This window comes from Mytilus californianus, unplaced genomic scaffold (assembly GCF_021869535.1).
Source record: "Mytilus californianus isolate M0D057914Y unplaced genomic scaffold, xbMytCali1.0.p SCAF_4, whole genome shotgun sequence".
NCBI lineage: Eukaryota > Metazoa > Mollusca > Bivalvia > Mytilida > Mytilidae > Mytilus > Mytilus californianus.
This window is the reverse complement of record NW_026262690.1, coordinates 31,933,842-31,954,487: the sequence shown is the minus strand read 5'-3', so window position 1 is coordinate 31,954,487 and position 20,646 is coordinate 31,933,842. Positions and strand designations below refer to the sequence as shown.

The 20,646-nt window shown below is 29.9% G+C and overlaps 1 protein-coding gene and 1 long non-coding RNA gene across 17 annotated transcripts in view; both read right to left on the bottom strand.

Moving 5' to 3' along the window:
- LOC127736903 (transferrin receptor protein 2-like) overlaps positions 1-20,646 on the bottom strand; it is a 40,645-nt gene that overhangs the window by 13,205 nt on the left and 6,794 nt on the right. Inside the window, exons 3-5 of the mRNA XM_052247467.1 lie at positions 12,687-12,818; positions 5,833-5,920; positions 1,321-1,407 (exon numbers count right to left, since the gene is read on the bottom strand). Coding sequence (XP_052103427.1) covers positions 1,321-1,407; positions 5,833-5,920; positions 12,687-12,818 — 307 coding nt within the window. The remainder of the gene's footprint in view (positions 1-1,320; positions 1,408-5,832; positions 5,921-12,686; positions 12,819-20,646) is intronic.
- Positions 17,662-20,643, bottom strand: LOC127737897 (uncharacterized). 16 transcript variants are annotated; one of them, XR_007999861.1, is made up of 7 exons: positions 20,466-20,643; positions 20,121-20,288; positions 19,649-19,774; positions 19,477-19,518; positions 19,089-19,130; positions 18,921-18,962; positions 17,662-18,790 (listed from the first exon to the last, which is right to left on the bottom strand). It is a non-coding gene; the product is annotated as an uncharacterized LOC127737897 (long non-coding RNA). The 16 variants fall into 16 exon arrangements; XR_007999856.1 differs by having other exon boundaries at positions 17,663-18,790; positions 18,921-19,130; XR_007999860.1 differs by lacking the exon at positions 19,089-19,130 and having other exon boundaries at positions 17,663-18,790; positions 18,921-19,046.

Here is a 20,646-nt window from a genome sequence, read left to right as displayed (position 1 = left end):
GATTCATTATTCCTTTTCAGACTTGTGAAGACAAGGTTTGTATAATATGATTCATTATTCTTATTCCAACTTGTGAAGACTATCTTGGTATGATTCATTATTCTAATTCAATTTAGTGGGTATGATTTGTTATTCCTATTCAGACAGGTGAAAACCAATTGAGTATGATTCATCATTCCAATTCAGACTTGTAAAGACTGGTTAAGTATGATTATAGATTCCTAATCAGTCGTCTGAAGACCAGTTGAGTATGATTCTTTATTCTTATTCAGACATGTGAAGATCAGTTGAGTATAATTCAATATTCCTATTCAGACATGTGATGACTAGTTGAGTATAAATCATTATTCCTATTCAGACACGTGAAGACTAGGTAAGTATGAATAGTTATTCCTATTCAGGCATGTGAAGACTAGGTGAGTATGAATAGTTATTCCTATTCAGGCATGTGAAGACTAGGTGAGTATGAATAGTTATTCCTATTCAGGCATGTGAAGACTAGGTAAGTATGAATAGTTATTCCTATTCAGACACGTGAAGACTAGGTGAGCATGAATAGTTATTCCTATTCAGGCATGTGAAGACTACGGTAGGTGAGTATGAATAGTTATTCCTATTCAGGCATGTGAAGACTAGGTGAGTATGAATAGTTATTCCTATTCAGGCATGTGAAGACTAGGTGAGTATGAATAGTTATTCCTGTTCAGACATGTGAAGACAAGGTAAGTATGAATAGTTATTCCTATTCAGGAATGTGAAGACTTGTTGATTATGATTCATTATTTCTAAGCACTATTTTAGTAAGACTATTTTACAGTACTCATGTAAAAGTACAGAAAAATAACAAAAATAGTTAATTCTACTATAGTTGATATGTTCTGCCTACGACATCAAGCACTCTGTCCTTGTTGTAAATGGCAAGAGCATATTTTCAAGCCTTACATGTTGCCAAGCTGATGTGACCTATACAGATAAATATCAACCAACTAACCAGACCACCACAGCCACTGTAGTCAACATTTGTTCAGTAAACAATTTTGTTGATATAACTCCATGGCTTTGTTCTTCAATTCACAGTTGTGGCGTGATCGTCTGTTTGCAAAGAATTCCACTCAAACCGGTGCTAAGGGCCGTCACAAACTTGCAGTGAGGCGAGAGTATTTTTGCTCCATGTTGAAGGCCTCACTGTGACTTTGAGATGAAGAACAGCAATAAAAGAGCTGTTCCTTTGCCTTTTTTGTGTTTTATGCTGTGCATATACTGATTTTGTGTCATGGATGGATACCCCATATCCTTTCTTTTATGTTATATTAAACTCACTATTTAGTGTTGAATAATACATCAGTAACTGTTCAGAAATATTTCTGGATAACATCTGTACTGGAAATGGATACTGTTGGCTTGTATCTATATAATAAAGAATTGTATGGGAATATTACAGAATAGCTGATAGCTTAATACTTCTCATATTGTTTGGTTATTTTTGGTTGTATGTATACTTCAGTTTTTCATTTCATAAAATATCTTTTTTTGTATTTACCTCTGCAGAATAATTTCTATCTACTAGCATTTAAAATAAAGGAAAGATTGTAATATAAGAGAAAAATCCTAGAAGCAAAAGTCCCTGAAAACAAGAGACAAGGCTGACCAGTAAATTCAGAAGTCTAATAATTCAATGTGTTTAACATTAAATGAAAAAAAAAGAAAAAAATAATTATTTGATTTGATTGTAGAAGATAAGCCTGTATTTAGTATTATTTGCTTTGATTGTAGTAGAATAGAAGACTGTATTTAGTATTGTTTGATTTGATTGTAGTAGAATATAAGACTGTATTTAGTATTATTTGATTTGATTGTAGTAGAAGATAAGCCTGTGTTTAGTATTATTTGATTTGATTGTAGTAGAAAATAAGCCTGTATTTAGTATTATTTGATTTGATTGTAGTAGAAGATAAGCCTGTATTTAGTATTATTTGTTTTGATTGTAGTAGAATAGAAGACTGTATTTAGTATTGTTTGATTTGATTGTAGTAGAATATAAGACTGTATTTAGTACTATTTGATTTGATTGTAGTAGAAGATAAGCCTGTATTTAGTATTATTTGTTTTGATTGAAGTAGAATAGAAGACTGTATTTAGTATTATTTGATTTGATTGTAGTAGAAGATAAGCCTGTATTTAGTATTATTTGTTTTGATTGTAGTAGAAGATAAGCATGTTTTAGTATTATTTGCTTTGATTGTAGTAGAATATAATACTGTATTTAGTATTATTTGATCTGATTGTAGTAGAATATAAGACTGTATTTAGTATTATTTGATCTGATTGTAGTAGAATATAAGACTGTATTTAGTATTATTTGCTTTGATTGTAGTAGAATATAATACTGTATTTAGTATTATTTGATTTGATTGTAGTAGTAGATAAGCCTGTATTTAGTATTATTTGTTTTGATTGTAGTAGAAGATAAGCATGTTTTAGTATTATTTGCTTTGATTGTAGTAGAATATAATACTGTATTTAGTATTATTTGATTTGATTGTATCAGAAGATAAGACTGTATTTAGTATTATTTGATTTGATTGTAGTAGAAGATAAGCCTGTATTTGGTATTATTTGCTTTGATTGTAGTAGAATATAAGACTGTATTTAGTATTATTTGATTTGATTGTAGTAGAATATAAGACTGTATTTAGTATTATTTGCTTTGATTGTAGTAGAAGATAAGCCTGTGTTTAGTATTATTTGATTTGATTGTAGTAGAAGATAAGCCTGTATTTAGTACTATTTGATTTGATTGTAGTAGAAGATAAGCCTGTATTTAGTATTATTTGTTTTCATTGAAGTAGAATAGAAGACTGTATTTAGTATTATTTGATTTGATTGTAGTAGAAGATAAGCCTGTATTTAGTATTATTTGTTTTGATTGTAGTAGAAGATAAGCCTGTTTTTAGTACTATTTGCTTTGATTGTAGTAGAATATAAGACTGTATTTAGTACTATTTGATTTGATTGTAGTAGAAGATAAGCCTGTATTTAGTATTATTTGTTTTGATTGAAGTAGAATAGAAGACTGTATTTAGTATTATTTGATTTGATTGTAGTAGAAGATAAGCCTGTATTTAGTATTATTTGTTTTGATTGTAGTAGAATAGAAGACTGTATTTAGTATTATTTGATTTGATTGTAGTAGAAGATAAGCCTGTATTTAGTATTATTTGTTTTGATTGTAGTAGAAGATAAGCATGTTTTAGTATTATTTGCTTTGATTGTAGTAGAATATAATACTGTATTTAGTATTATTTGATTTGATTGTAGTAGTAGATAAGCCTGTATTTAGTATTATTTGTTTTGATTGTAGTAGAAGATAAGCATGTTTTAGTATTATTTGCTTTGATTGTAGTAGAATTTAATACTGTATTTAGTATTATTTGATTTGATTGTATCAGAAGATAAGACTGTATTTAGTATTATTTGATTTGATTGTAGTAGAAGATAAGCCTGTATTTGGTATTATTTGCTTTGATTGTAGTAGAATATAAGACTGTATTTAGTATTATTTGATCTGATTGTAGTAGAATATAAGACTGTATTTAGTATTATTTGCTTTGATTGTAGTAGAAGATAAGCCTGTGTTTAGTATTATTTGATTTGATTGTAGTAGAAGATAAGCCTGTATTTAGTACTATTTGATTTGATTGTAGTAGAAGATAAGCCTGTATTTAGTATTATTTGTTTTGATTGAAGTAGAATAGAAGACTGTATTTAGTATTATTTGATTTGATTGTAGTAGAAGATAAGCCTGTATTTAGTATTATTTGTTTTGATTGTAGTAGAAGATAGGCCTGTATTTAGTATTATTTGTTTTGATTGAAGTAGAATAGAAGACTGTATTTAGTATTATTTGATTTGATTGTAGTAGAAGATAAGCCTGTATTTAGTATTATTTGTTTTGATTGTAGTAGAAGATAAGCATGTTTTAGTATTATTTGCTTTGATTGTAGTAGAATATAAGACTGTATTTAGTACTATTTGATTTGATTGTAGTAGAAGATAAGCCTGTATTTAGTATTATTTGTTTTGATTGAAGTAGAATAGAAGACTGTATTTAGTATTATTTGATTTGATTGTAGTAGAAGATAAGCCTGTATTTAGTATTATTTGTTTTGATTGTAGTAGAAGATAAGCATGTTTTAGTATTATTTGCTTTGATTGTAGTAGAATATAATACTGTATTTAGTATTATTTGATTTGATTGTAGTAGTAGATAAGCCTGTATTTAGTATTATTTGTTTTGATTGTAGTAGAAAATAAGCATGTTTTAGTATTATTTGCTTTGATTGTAGTAGAATATAAGACTGTATTTAGTATTATTTGATTTGATTGTATCAGAAGATAAGACTGTATTTAGTATTATTTGATTTGATTGTAGTAGAAGATAAGCCTGTATTTGGTATTATTTGCTTTGATTGTAGTAGAATATAAGACTGTATTTAGTATTATTTGATTTGATTGTATCAGAAGATAAGACTGTATTTAGTATTATTTGCTTTGATTGTAGTAGAATATAAGACTGTATTTAGTATTATTTGCTTTGATTGTAGTAGAATATAAGACTGTATATAGTATTATTTGATTTGATTGTATCAGAAGATAAGACTATATTTAGTATAGTTTGATTTGATTATAATAGAAGAAAAACCTGTTTTAGTATTATTTGCTTTGATTGTAGTAGAACATAAGACTGTATTTAGTATTATTTGATTTGATTGTAGTAGAATATAAGACTGTATTTAGTATTATTTGATTTGATTATAGTTGAAGATAAGCCTGTATCTAGTATTATTTGCTTTGATTGTAGTAGAATATAAGACTGTATTTAGTATTATTTGATTTGATAGTAGTAGAATATAAGACTGTATTTAGTATTATTTGATTTGATTGTAGTAGAAGATAAGCCTGTTTTTAGTATTATTTGCTTTGATTGTAGTAGAAGATAAGCCTGTTTTAGTATTATCTGCTTTGATTGTAGTAGAATATAAGAGTGTATTTAGTATTATTTGATTTGATTGTATCAGAAGATAAGACTGTATTTAGTATTGTCTGATTTGATTGTAGTAGAAGTTAAGCCTGTTTTATTATTATTTGCTTTGATTGTAGTAGAATATAAGACTGTATTTAGTATTGTTTGCTTTGATTGTAGTAGAGAATAGGCCTGTATTTAGCATTATCTGATTTGATTGTATCAGAAGATAAGCCTGTATTTAGTATTATTTGATTTGATTGTAGTAGAAGAAAAGACTGTATTTAGTATTATTTGATTTGATTGTAGTAGAATATAAGACTGTATTTAGTATTATTTGCTTTGATTGTAGTAGAAGATAGGCCTGTATTTAGTATTATCTGATTTGATTGTATCAGAAGATAAGCCTGTAATTAGTATTATTTGCTTTGATTGTAGTAGAAGATAGGCCTGTATTTAGTATTATTTGATTTGATTGTAGTAGAATATAAGACTGTAATTAGTATTGTTTGATTTGATGGTAGTAGAAGATAAGCCTGAATACAAAAGGTGTGTTGTTGCTAATGTTATTTGTCATTTACAGCTTAGAATAACAACATCCTATACAGATATATCCTACCACTTATCATGACTCTGTTGTCAAGATATCATTTAACTAAACTAGTGATTAAAAGACGAGTATGGACAGTAGTACTAGTGATTTCATATTGACAACAGACAAAATTTTGACTACATTATTGCTGTGGCTACTTTGCCTTTGACCATATTTCTTGCATCTAAAGTGTATATGCAAACTGTTGACTTCCTACCTAGACAGTCAGTGATGTCTGCCATTTTTTCTTCCTCTGTATTTTGTATCAATATACCTCTCACACCAAAGGTGATGCCATTTCTAATCTGTAACAGAAAAAGGTAAAATCTAATATTTTCAAATGTAATTTTTTTCTTTCTTTAGTGTTCCCATAACATTTCTAAATCATCCCTTTTCAATAAATATTTTGACATGCAGATCTTTCTAACTCTGATCTGACTATTCTTTGCTCTGACACACAATTGTGCTTGGTGGAGAGGATGAAAATACCAATTTAAAGTCTTTGGTTTGACCTGGATTGGCATCAATCAAGGCACAGACACTACCTCAAAGCCACAAAGAAAGTTATCTAAAAACAAAGGTTAAGTTGATCTTTTTTTTAAAATGTCCCTTTTGATGCCTTCTATTATTATAATACCCTCCAAAATGTTATTTCACAGAAATGTACACAGTGACATATATACATAAAATTTACTTCTGTACATGTACTAGTATTTCTTATTACATTTTATTAATGTGTAATTCCATATTTTCCCATATGACATGTATAATGTATTTTAAATGACTTTAATTCAATACAGAACGGACTGACACAATAGAGTTTCACTTATTTATGATTCATTTCTATGCATTTAATTGACTCACAAAACATGCATAAATAACTTCAATATATTACTGCTGAATCATAAAGTATTTAACATCCATTATAATACTTTGGTTTTTTTTTAATAAAGTTTCATACTGCAAGACAGATAATAGTCTAAAATATAACTATCAAATTAATCTTGAGATGTCTCAATTTCATTATTTTCAAATCATTCACAAAAGTTCAAATGTTTCTTGTGGAAATGGGTTATGGAAATAGTTGTTTAAATTGAATTTACAGATTTTATCCATAGATATACCCCATTAACTGACATTATCAATAAACTCAAATGCATTTATACAGTGAAATCTTATAAATTATGTCCAGTTAACTCTTAACAAACAGGTCACATGAAATATTTCAATATCATTGGATACAAACTGTTATTTGTCCAAATATTCACATACAACCAAACATAATAACAATAGATTAAAAGTCACACTGCTATAACATTATTGTGAAATATTGGAATTTATTATGTGTTTTATGGCCAACATAACAAAATGGGACTTAATTTAATCCAGTAAGACAAGTAACTTGTTACTAAGTGATAAAAGGCTCTATGCTATCAATGCATTTACATTAAATTTGTTTCAATTTACAATCAATACACTATACTTAAATTAAATTTATTACCCTTCAAACCAAATAGCATACCTTTTAACAATACCTTAAATATTCTAGTAAATGTTCATACAGAACATTAGAGTAGTATGTAGTAATGGTATACTGACATAAGAGGTCTCTAAACACAGTAGCTCCAAATGGAACTTTTGTTAGTGGAAGCCATATTAATTATGTGTATCAGCGGGAAAAAGTCATGACAAATAAACAATATAGTATATGCCATACAGTACATTATTTATACAAATTGTATTTAATTTTCATCAGTTGTAACCACAAACAATATGAATTACATGTATCAACACCCAGCCCTTTGGACCAACAGGTCACTTTAATCATTTATACATATAAAGAAAATAATCATTTAACAGAGGACATAATAAGAATTCAAGTTTGATTGTTCCTATATAAAAAGTTTTTTCTCTTATTATTGATGTATATTGAGAAGAAGCAATAAACATGCAGTACAAAATACTTCATAAAATGGTACCGTAAATTTAGCTTTATAAGTCCTTTAATTTCTTAAGACAATGTAAGAAGACATATTGCTCGCCAAAGTCTCAATGGAAATCAACTTAGTATATAAATAACTAAATATCTTGTTACTGAAAATATTAGATGTTGTCTTTATTGTCATGGTGTTTCAAATTCTCAAATAATCAGTTGAAAAAACTCCTAAATGGAGGCACTATCCTTTTCTGTTGAACACCTCTGCTAAAAAGCAAACTACCTGAAACCATTTGTAAACAGACAGGTGAAATACACTGCATAATTTTTAAACTCTGGAATATCTAGTTTGTAAATACATGTAGTTAAAATTAAGAAAAGAGACTAGTCTTTATGAAAGCTATGATTGAGTAAAATTTTGGTAGGCATACTGAGTTTTCACTGAGACATGGCTGGACAGACAGTCAAATGAACAGACAGACAGACAGATAACAGAATACCATTATTCCTCCATTGTCTACAGACATATATTATAAATCATAACAAACTGTTTTTAAGCCAATCTAATTAATACTAAACCAAATAATTAGTTACCTATGCCACATATTCTCATTGTAGTAAAGAGGAGGATAAAAAGACTTGGGAACAGGTACAGCAGATAAATGAAAATAACATTTTATCAATTCTGTGAGTTTGAAGAACTTTTCTGGAAATTACCTTCATAAAAAACATTCAAGCAAAAAAATGAAGGTTTTATAAATACTTGAAAATGTGAGGAGAACCACAACTAAAAGGGACCTATAAAGAATAACCAAATTTATCTTAAGGTAAACTGTGCCTGTAATTGTTATTGACTTTATAAGTGTAGTTAATATCACATAGGGATATGATAAGTAGGTGTGAGTAGTGACCCCTGGTCTGGTGTGACCCCTAATCTATTTTTTGTTAATAAATAACAAACAAACAAAACATGATGCTGTATATGCTTACTCTTTGTTATGATTCCTTCACAATGTAAGGAAAAAAGAATCATTCAGATCCTGTTATCTTCTGGATCTTTGCATCTGTATTTTGTCCCAAGATATGGAATAAAAAGACAGATCCTCGTTCCAGACAGAAGATTTTATTAGAGAATCTATGGTAAGTCCTCTAGAAATGATAAACACCACTTCAAACCTCTAATGTTTTCTGTATCACAAAATATTTTACATTGATCAAATCAAGCAGTAACTTCCTTTTCAAATTACTTCTTTAATATATCAATCTTGAATCAATAATAATCTATGAATTTGCACATTATACAGTAATAAATGCCTAATATGCCTGCAAAGGTCAAAAGTGCAAATTTATTCAATCCTAAGTGTAATTTAATTTATATTTAATAATTTATATTTTTGAATTTCTTAATAAGTTTTTGCTTTGATCTTCTAAGTAAATTAATTTTTTTTTTAAATGCTTTTTAGTGTAGGTATAAAAAAATTGTTTTCTCAGAGAATAAATATATAATTCAATTTTAACATAGAAGTACATGAGTATCTTTGAAAAAATAAAAACCCCAAAATATGTAATCCAATTTAAATTCAAAAGCACTTCTAACAATAATCAAAGTGTCAATGAAACACCAAAAAGACACTTGTAAAGTACAAATCTATACAATACTTATTTTTCAGTTCTCAATGAGCTCAAAAAATTAAAGCACACTTTTTTCAGCTAAGTTTTAAGTAAAAATCTGCGATGTTACATGAATTCAATACTAAAGAAAATATCATTAAATTGACAACTTATATATAAAAATTTTAAAAGACATTTCAGATGCAATAGATTGAAACCACTGCTAAGATTTATTCTATGAAATTATGTGAGAAGGCATTAATTCACAATATAGTTAGCAACAGACACAAGTGCATCTGAATCTTTTTAATAACTACTGACACTTTTAATATTCTAATCATTTTTCTGTAAAAGGTGACTGCTTGAATGCTTAGTAATTTTTTAAAATCAAATAATGGGAAGTCCATGCAAATATGAATGGGTGTATACAAATTTATAATTTAAAATTTTTCAGCTATCATTTTGGAATTAGATTCTGCAAATGTTTTGGTTTTGTCAGTTTTCAAGTGTTCTCATCACTGGTATAAAACTATACTCTTTTATAACTGCAGTCAAACGTAAGATAGAATTAAATTGTGTTTTTAATTAACGAAAAAAAAACAAAAAAAGCATTTGCACTGTGAAATATCTATCTTGGTTATCATTTCTCACTAATTATGCTAATGTATTTACTTTCTAAAAGTACAATGTTTTGTTAATGAATTACACAATACTTTTTCTATTTTTTCTCACTTTTGTTATTTATATACTTTTTTCATCTAAATTTATACCAATTGGCAAAACATGATACACCACCAAAAACTTGTCTACTGAGTTTGAATTCCCTTGAAAATCCAACATAAATATTACTATCGCTTGACGTCAGAAATAAGACTTATATTACCGTACAATGTAAATATCCATGTTTACTTTCCTCTGTTACGGTAAATAATACAGGATTATGGTTATCATTGCCATAAAGAGTAGTCTGACAATAAATCTGTATTGTAAAAAGTAGGGAGATACTTTTATATTGAACGTCAAATTCTTTTTAAATAGTTGAGCATATTTGGCGTGGTCTGCAAATACAAAACAAACCTATAAAATTGTGTTTAAAAAGTGTGAAAAATGAAGTCGACTCAACAAGGATGCTTAAGAATAGAGTCATAATAAACTTAAATTCAATAAATTTTATGGTCTGATAGAAGATCCTTGAGAAAATTCCATAGGGTTTTATTTACTTATCAAACTAGTTGTCACTCAAAACATTGAGTCATTCTGTTATAGTGAAGAATAAAGGATTTATTTTAATTTGCTTAATTTATTTCCAAAAACATTCAACAAATTAGAAACATTGCATGCTCAAATTTTTAACCATGAAGAAATGAAGTACCTGTCAACCAATACTTATAATAAAAAGATATTAATAACTAATCATAACTTCTGAGTGTATACTTTTAAAATCATTACCAAGAATGCATTACATTCTGAAACGAGGAAATTTATTTTTATACCAACACTACTGGAGTGGAGCATGAGCTTCATGTAAATGTACATAATATAAAACTTAGGAGCTGTGGTATATATGATTGCCAATGAGACAACTATCCATCAAAGTTCAAATGAAGTGGATGAGCACAATTATAGGCAACCGTACAGCCTTCAACAATGAATATGAAACAATTCAATTGAGAAAACTAACGACTTAAATTATAACAAAACAATTTACAAAAAGTAAATATGATAGACATAAACCAACGACAACTACTGAACTACAGGCTCCTGACTTGGGTAAAGAATGTGGTGGGGTTAAACATGTTTGTGAGCGCTCAAACCTCCCCTAACCTGGGACAGTGGTGTTATAGCACAACATAAGAAAAAAACTATAAAATCAGTTGAAAAGCGATTTCGATATAAAATTCTTTTTAAAAAGGGCTATAGCTAAACACAACAGGGAAAATGTTTCACAAAACTTGTGTCATTTTGTTCTCCTCAGGGTACTTGTAAAATTTGAAATAATATCTGTAGTTTCAAGCATTAAATAACGATCTAGTATTTGTTTAAAATAAAATCTGGTTTTCAAAACATGTATCAATGACATATGATTGCTTTGTCAGGTTCAAAATTGGATTTAATGGTATTATGAAAACAAGTCAACAACCCAAGGATTAAAATCTTATTTAGGATCATTGGTATGGCATAATTCTTCATACTAAAACCCACAAACGTAGATTTAAACCTAATTCATTTTGTTTCTACACAAAGTTAGTCTATTTTTCTCTATATTCTTTTCATTTTGAAACAAATGAGTTGTTAGTAGTTCATGCAGTTTGAAGTTTGATGTGGTTACCAGTATTTGATGGTTCATGCAGTTTGAAGTTTGATGTGGTTACCAGTATTTGGTGGTTCATGCAGTTTGAAGTTTGATGTGGTTACCAGTATTTGGTGGTTCATGCAGTTTGAAGTTTGATGTGGTTACCAGTATTTGGTGGTTCATGCAGTTTGAAGTTTGATGTGGTTACCAGTATTTGGTGGTTCATGCAGTTGAAGTTTGATGTGGTTACCAGTATTTGGTTGTTCATGCAGTTTGAAGTTTGATGTGGTTACCAGTATTTGGTGGTTCATGCAGTTTGAAGTTTGATGTGGTTACCAGTATTTGGTGGTTCATGCAGTTTGAAGTTTGATGTGGTTACCAGTATTTGGTGGTTCATGCAGTTTGAAGTTTGATGTGGTTACCAGTATTTGGTGGTTCATGCAGTTTGAAGTTTGATGTGGTTACCAGTATTTGATAGTTCCTGCTATTTTGTTTTGTTTTTCAAAGATTTGTTCCAAAAAAATTTGGTGTTGCACATTTTGTGTAAACAGAATTCTTTCTCCAAATCTAAACTTATATATAATATATTATAATGGCATTTATAACTGGGGAATGGAAAACAATTTGATCAATGGTAAAAATCAAAATTACCCAAAATTCTAAAATGATCAGGTGACCAAAACTGACAAAAATATAATAAGTTCAAATGACTTTGACTTAATACATAAAGTGTAGAAGGTCCAGTAACGACCCTGCATACCCGAGGTATCCACTTTATGGAATCTACTGACAGAAGATTTACCAGGCGTTGGTTCACTTGTGTTTTAGTTTTAATTAATTCATAAAGTGTTGATTATTTTGATTACTGAAAGCATAATCTATTCTTGGTATCCTTTATATTTCAAAGAGATGTAACTATTACAAAACTAGCCATGCTAGCTAATAATAACTTTATTGTGGGTAACCTACAAGACAAAAGGTTAAAATAATGTCAGGCCGTTAGTTTTCTCTTTTGCATTGTTTTACATTTGTCATTTCGGGGCCTTTTATAGCTGACTATGTGGTATGAGCTTCGCTCATTGTTGAAGGCCGTACAGTGACCTATGGTTGTGACTTTCTGTCATTTGGTCTCTTGTGGAGAGTTGTCTCATTGGCAATCATACCGCATCTTCTTATTTTCATAATGAAAGTTGCATGGCTAATTAGCCAATTAGTATGCAATGATACATACCTTCTCCTTTATGGATACTTCTCCTTGTCGGATCATCAACACCTTGCCCTGGAGAGACATAGATCGATTCTTCTTAACTAAGTCCATATTTCTACCATAATCACCATATACTAGTTCTCCCTGGAAGTTGAAAAATTAAAAAACAAACTTAAGAACAATATTGTTAATGCATGCCCTGATGCCAAAAACCTCATGCCTAAATTTACCCTCCATAATTTGTTAAATTTTTATTTAGTCTTTTCAAATCTACAAGTAAATGGCATTTGTATGAACCATAGTACAGAAAAGGATAGATTGATTGTTGTAGCTTGCCTAATGTACCTTATAATATTTCATGCATATTCAATGGGAGAACAAATAAAATATCATTACAATATGTATGTTTTGCAAGGTAGGTCAACTTATATGAAGGGCAGGAAATTGGACTGCACCAGAAAATAAAGGATATTAGAAAGGGGGTAGAAACTTGTCCTTGCAATATCCCACTCAGAGTTTTGTTACAAGGGTTTCTTTCACATGCAGAGAGTGTGGCACTTACCTTACAGGGGATATAAAGAAAAGGAATATTGTTACAAGGGTTTCTTTCACATGCAGAGAGTGTGGCACTTACCTTACAGGGGGTATAAAGAAAAGGAATATTGTTACAAGGGTTTCTTTCACATACAGAGTGTGGCACTTACCTTGCAGGGGATATAAAGAAATGGAATATTGTTACAAGGGTTTCTTTCACATACAGAGAGTGTGGCACTTACCTTACAGGGGATATAAAGGAAAGGAATATTGTTACAAGGGTTTCTTTCACATACAGAGTGTGTGGCACTTTCCTTACGGGGGGTTTTAAGAAAAGGAATATTGTTACAAGGGTTACTTTCACATGCAGAGAGTGGCACTTACCTTACAGGGGGTGTAAAGAAAAGGAATATTGTTACAAAAGGTTTCTTTCACATGCAGTGTGTGGCACTTACCTTGCAGGGGATATAAAAAAAAGGAATATTGTTACAAGGGTTTCTTTCACATGCAGAGTGTGGCACTTACCTTGCAGGGGATATAAAGAAAAGGAATATTGTTACAAGGGTTTCTTTCACATGCAGAGTGTGTGGCACTTACCTTACAGGGGGTATAAATAAAAGGAATATATATTTATCACTATTCCATAAGAGGAATTCAACTGTGAAAATAATTAAACTTAACAGGAAAATATTTTTTGAAAAAAATGCTTTTATTAGCACTTTCTTTCATATTTACCCTGAAAAGGTCTGTTACATTACCCTGTCAGTTTCTGTGAGGGCATATTATGTTACAGTACATGAGATGTGTTTTAATGAGATGTGGGGTATATATCAAAGAAACATGAACCTGATGTCACAAATAACCAAACGATATGTAGAGGTCAACACACAGTCTTAAACAAAGTGTCTATACAATATGTCAAGTCTTATGAATAAGTTCAATAGAAACTATCCAAGATCTGAGAACCATAAGAACCAAAAAAAAAGAATATCTTTTTAGCATTAGACTATGATATGTATAGAAGCTAATATCATTGGCTACAAAAATATATGTAATATTTATGACAGTCGCGGAGTCATAAATTATGCCTCTGGAAAATATATATATAAGCTGCCTGGAATGCAACTTGTAAAAATAAAAAAGATAAGAACTTTTATGGTCTCCCATACACAACAGATAAGGTATATGAAGTCAACCATGGTCTACTACTGTGAAACATGAAAATCGATGCATTTTTATGAAGTTGTAGGTCCCCCACATCACTTAGTTTGATTTCTTCATAATATACTTGACATTTGGATGTCAGACCTTGTAAGATTTTTATTTCACCAGGTAACTGAAGTATAGAACTAGATGTTTACCTGACATTATATATGTCTATGTAATCAATCTATTATATTAATGGAAAGTACATTATCCTTCCTTTGATAAAGGTGTTAAATGTGCATGTCATCACACAATTCTTCTGTCAATAATCATTGCAAATAAACTCACGTGAAAACTCACCCAATTCATTTTTCTAAGAAGGTTCTTGTGATTTCAAAATTTGTGAGTGTTAAAAAAGGCAAAGACTAATTTCTTCTTTTTTATAACCAAGGTCTTTACAGAACTAAGACCCTATACGATAATGTGAGAGCATGTCCAGTTAAGCTTCTGTATGCATGATTTTCCTGGAAAAAATTCTGTTATATTCTTTTAAACAGTGACCCTCTGGTAATGCTTTTCAATTGACCATGAAGTTATTTATTTCATTACTGACCGGAACAGACATATGATGAGGTCCAATTATTAGCATGATACTCAAGATTGTGCTTTAAGTAGGTTCAACCCAATCATTCAAATGGTATAAAATAACTTGTTTAGCCTTAGGATATATAGGAAGTATATAATATCATTTGGCTCTTCAAGCACAGGTATTCTGACAGTTTCAATGAAACCCAGTTACTGAGAAGTTGCAGATACAAAATTTGAACAGATGAACATTCCAAGTATATGCAACTGAATATACAAACACAACTTTTACTTAGTAACACATCCTTTATTGAACATACTGAAAGCTTGGGGTTATAATGTATATATAACAGACCCAAGTACGAAAAGCAGTTATAGCTGCCGTTAAATCTTATTGTTTAACCTATATATCTAAATTAAACTAAGTTTTATTATTTGTTTGATTTTTAACAAAACCTTTTCTTACAGGTATTACAGGAATCCTTGTTTATAAAAGCTGTAACAGCTTTGTTTGCAAAAAATCTACAATTATCCTTGTATTAAGGGTTTTCGTGCTACACTGTATTAAGAATGCATTGTGATCATGATGTCACAATTTCCATTGAAAAAGCATACATTGTACATTTCATATATCGTACGAAAACATATGATCTGACCATACCTTAGTCTTAAAAATGGGTATATATGATGACAAAGCATTCTTTCAAACAATGCTGTATGTATTTTTTTTAACAAAATAAACTTTAGAATCTTAAAATATTTAAGTTGTTAATCATTGTGGAATTTAACAAATTAAAAACAAATTAACACCTCAAATTATCTTTTCAAGCATAATCATGTACAAAAATATTGTCTCTTCATTGTCAAGACACTTTGTCATAAATCAGACCATTTAAACAGAATTCATTTCAAATCTAATTCAAACAATTTTGTAGATAATGATTTGTATTTCAATACAATATCAAATTTCTGTACAATGAAATATGACCATGGGATAGCATATGTCTATTTCACAACACAACAGCATGTCATAATTTACATATGTTGTTCTAATAAAAAAGGGTCCCTAGAAGTCAACTGATATACAGAAGAGATCTTCCTTACTGTCCCATTACTTTCAACATGTATATTTTTTAATATGTCTTTTTGTCTAAATTACAATTCTCTTCATTAGTGACGGAGGGGAGAAAGAAAGGAAGTCCTCTTGAAATTATTTTTATAAATCCTATTCAGCAAACAAATCTATAAGATAAAAGCACAGTACTTTACATTTTTCAATGAGAATAAGCACCATTATATATTAGAAATGTTCACACCCAAGTCTCCTGAAAATAAACTTGAATGCAAGTCTCCTGCAAATAAACTTTGGTCGGGTTGCTGTCTCTTTGACACATTCCCCATCTCCATTCTCTATTTTATTGAAAGCTAAAGGATAAAGAATTCTTTTAAACCAACAAAGATGAAGGTTTGCTGCTTTCATCTTTGCCAGGGAACTTTTATACTACTGTGGATTTATTATTTTTTGTTGGATACCAATTTTCGTGGATTTCGAGGGTACAGGTGAATACGAAATTAAATGTTCAACGAAAAAACAAATTTTCTATAGGCTTGTATGCAGACTTCGGTAAAACCACGAAATTAAATATCCACGAACATGCAAGTTTTCCTTAATACCCAAAAATTGGTACCCACGAAAATTTGAATTAATCAACAGTAATTTAAAGTTTTTCAGCCATAATATATTGAAGAATTCTCAAGTTTTTCTCTAATAAAAAATATTTGAAGTCATGTTCGTTATACATAATGAGATGTATTGATAGACTAATTACTCCTCTGTCAATCTTTAAGTAAACAGGTGTAACAAGTATGTCAGTATACTGAAGTTCTATGTCAATCTTTGAGTAAACAGGTGTAACAAGTATGTCAGTATACTGAAGTTCTATGTCAATCTTTGAGTAAACAGGTGTAACAAGTATGTCAGTACACTGAAGTTCTATGTCAATCTTTGAGTAAACAGGTGTAACAAGTATGTCAGTACACTGAAGTTCTATGTCAATATTTGAGTAAACAGCTGTAATGAGTATGTAATTCATTGCTTTCCATGTCAATATTTGATTAATCAGGAGTGAAAAAATCTGTCAATATATTGCAGTCTTATGTAAATCTTTCAGTCAGCAGGAGTAATGAGATTGTCAGTACATTTCAGAACAATGTCTATCTTTGATTCAGCAGGAGTAACCAGTATGTCATTATACTGAAATACTATGTCAACCTTTTATTCAGTAGGAGTAATGAGTATGTCACAACTTTGAAGAATCATGTCAATCTTTCAGTCAGCAGGAGTAATGAGGTTGTCAGTACATTGCAGTATTATATCAATCTTTGAGTCATCAGACGTAATGAGTGTGTCAGATCACAGAAGTGATATGTCAATCTTTGAGTCAGCAGGAGTAACAAGTATGTTAGTATAGAGCCTATCAGTACATTACAGTATTATGTCAATCATTGACATATTACGATAGTGTAATAATCTGTATACTTTTCCTTATTATAGTAAATAAATAGCTTTTACAGCTACAGTACAACAGGTTAACTTATTTATCTCCCCACAGATTAGCATTAAAGTACCAATTAAGGCACAGTTAAATGATTATTTTTTGTACCACAGAAGTTTTTAATCTTAATAAATCGATTTGGAAAAACTTAAGTATTTTCATATTCAAAAAATATTTTTTCAAAAATTTATATGAGGATGCAGACAATCCATATTTTTTTATTCTAATACTTTCACAAATTCATTTGCAGTGTGCAAAAAATAACGCAAAAAGAGAGGATGTATAATAAAATTAATTCTATTTGGCCTCATCAACCTCTACTAATCCATTTTAGTAAAAAATTTGAAATTTTAAGTCATTCACTAAATTAATTTACAGTTCATTAGAGATTAACATTTGTCCACTTTAGGTTGACCCAAACCTGACCATATTGATAATATCTTTATCATGACAGCAGTTTAGCCTACCTCCTGAACACCTGTAGGATCAAAGGTTTTTATCTACCTCAGGCGTTCTACAGGTTAATTACAGCTACAATAGAATGGGAGTAAAAAATCAATTACCACCTGTATGTGAATTAATGTATAATAACTTTTACATGTAAACATGGTAAGAGAGCACTTTCTCTTAATTTTAAGTACCTGAGATAATTGAAATAAATGGACAGGACAGTTGTGAAATAATCATTATTTGTTTATCAAATTAACTTATTCTGTGTTGTAAATTAATTGAATGTTTATTGCCTAAGGTATTTCTTTTAACCAAAACAAACCAGTATAAAATTCTTTCTACACTGTCTGAAAATGTAGGATTTACTATAGCTGCTGGAAATCAAGCTATATTGTACATTTATAAGAAAGTTTGTATATGTTGATGACAAGTCTGTGGACTAATATTTTGAAAATCATGACTTATGCATGGAACATGTATGTATACAACCATCGGTCAAGACTTTTTCATTATAAACTATTTCACTGGGCTGTTTGTACCTAGCTTCCTAACAATGGCTTGTGTGAACATCTGCTAAAGGTTGCAGACCATAATATCCAACCAACAAAAACAGGATTAACCAGACAACAAATAAAAAGTTAAACTGCAAGTGTCTGTTTATAATTTTTCATGGTGACACCAAAATTATATCACCTCTCTATAATAGCCCATCCTATATATAGGAGACCTATATATGTTTTTTTTCTCTCTCATAGCTCATCATATATAGTAGACCTTTATATGTTTTTCTCTCATACCCCATCCTATATAGTAGACCTATATATTTTTTTCTCTCATACCCCATCCTATACAGTAGACCTATATGTGTTTATATCTCTTATACCTCATCCTATATAGTAGACCTTTATATGTTTTTCTCTCATACCCAATCCTATTCAGTAGACCTATATATGTTTATATCTCTTATACCTCATCCTATATAGTAGACCTATATATGTTTTTCTCTCATACCCCATCCTATACAGTAGACCTATATATGTTTTTCTCTCATACCCCATCCTATACAGTAAACCTATATATGTTTTTCTCTCATACCCCATCCTATATTGTAGATCTATATATGTTTTTCTCTCATACCCCATCCTATACAGTCAACCTATATATTTTTTTCTCTCATACCCCATCCTATACAGTAGACCTATATATGTTTTTCTCTCATACCCCATCCTATATTGTAGATCTATATATGTTTATATCTCTTATACCCCATCCTATACAGTAGACCTATATATGTTTATATCTCTTATACCTCATCCTATATAGTAGACCTTTATATGTTTTTCTCTCATACCCCATCCTATACAGTAGACCTATATATGTTGATATCTCTTATACCCCATCCTATACAGTAGACCTATATATGTTTATTTCTCTTATACCTCATCCTATATAGTAGACCTTTATATGTTTTTCTCTCATACCCCATCCTATACAGTAGACCCATATATGTTTATATCTCTTATACCTCATCCTATATAGTAGACCTATATATGTTTTTCTCTCATACCCCATCCTATACAGTAGACCTATATATGTTTATATCTCTTATACCTCATCCTATATAGTAGACCTTTATATGTTTTTCTCTCATACCCCATCCTATACAGTAGACCTATATATGTTTATATCTCTTATACCTCATCCTATATAGTAGACCTATATATGTTTTTCTCTCATACCCCATCCTATACAGTAGACCTATATATGTTTTTCTCTCATACCCCATCCTATACAGTAGACCTATATATGTTTTTCTCTCATACCCCATCCTATATTGTAGATCTATATATGTTTATATCTCTTATACCCCATCCTATACAGTAGACCTATATATGTTTATATCTCTTATACCTCATCCTATATAGTAGACCTTTATATGTTTTTCTCTCATACCCCATCCTATACAGTAGACCTATATATGTTTATATCTCTTATACCTCATCCTATATAGTAGACCTATATATGTTTTTCTCCCATACCCCATCCTATACAGTAAACCTATATATGTTTATATCTCTTATACCTCATCCTATATAGTAGACCTTTATATGTTTTTCTCTCATACCCCATCCTATACAGTAGACCTATATATGTTTATATCTCTTATACCTCATCCTATATAGTAGACCTATATATGTTTTTCTCTCATACCCCATCCTATACAGTAGACCTATATATGTTTTTCTCTCATACCCCATCCTATATTGTAGATCTATATATGTTTTTCTCTCATACCCCATCCTATATTGTAGATCTATATATGTTTTTCTCTCATACCCCATCCTATACAGTAGACCTATACCCGGTATATGTTTTTCTCTCATACCCCATCCTATACAGTAGACCTATATATGTTTTTCTCTCATACCCCATCCTATATTGTAGATCTATATATGTTTTTCTCTCATACCCCATCCTATATATTGTAGATCTATATATGTTTTTCTCTCATACCCCATCCTATACAGTAGACCTATATATGTTTTTCTCTCATACCCCATCCTATATTGTAGATCTATATATGTTTTTCTCTCATACCCCATCCTATATTGTAGATCTATATATGTTTTTCTCTCATACCCCATCCTATACAGTAGACCTATATATGTTTTTCTCTCATACCCCATCCTATATTGTAGATCTATATATGTTTT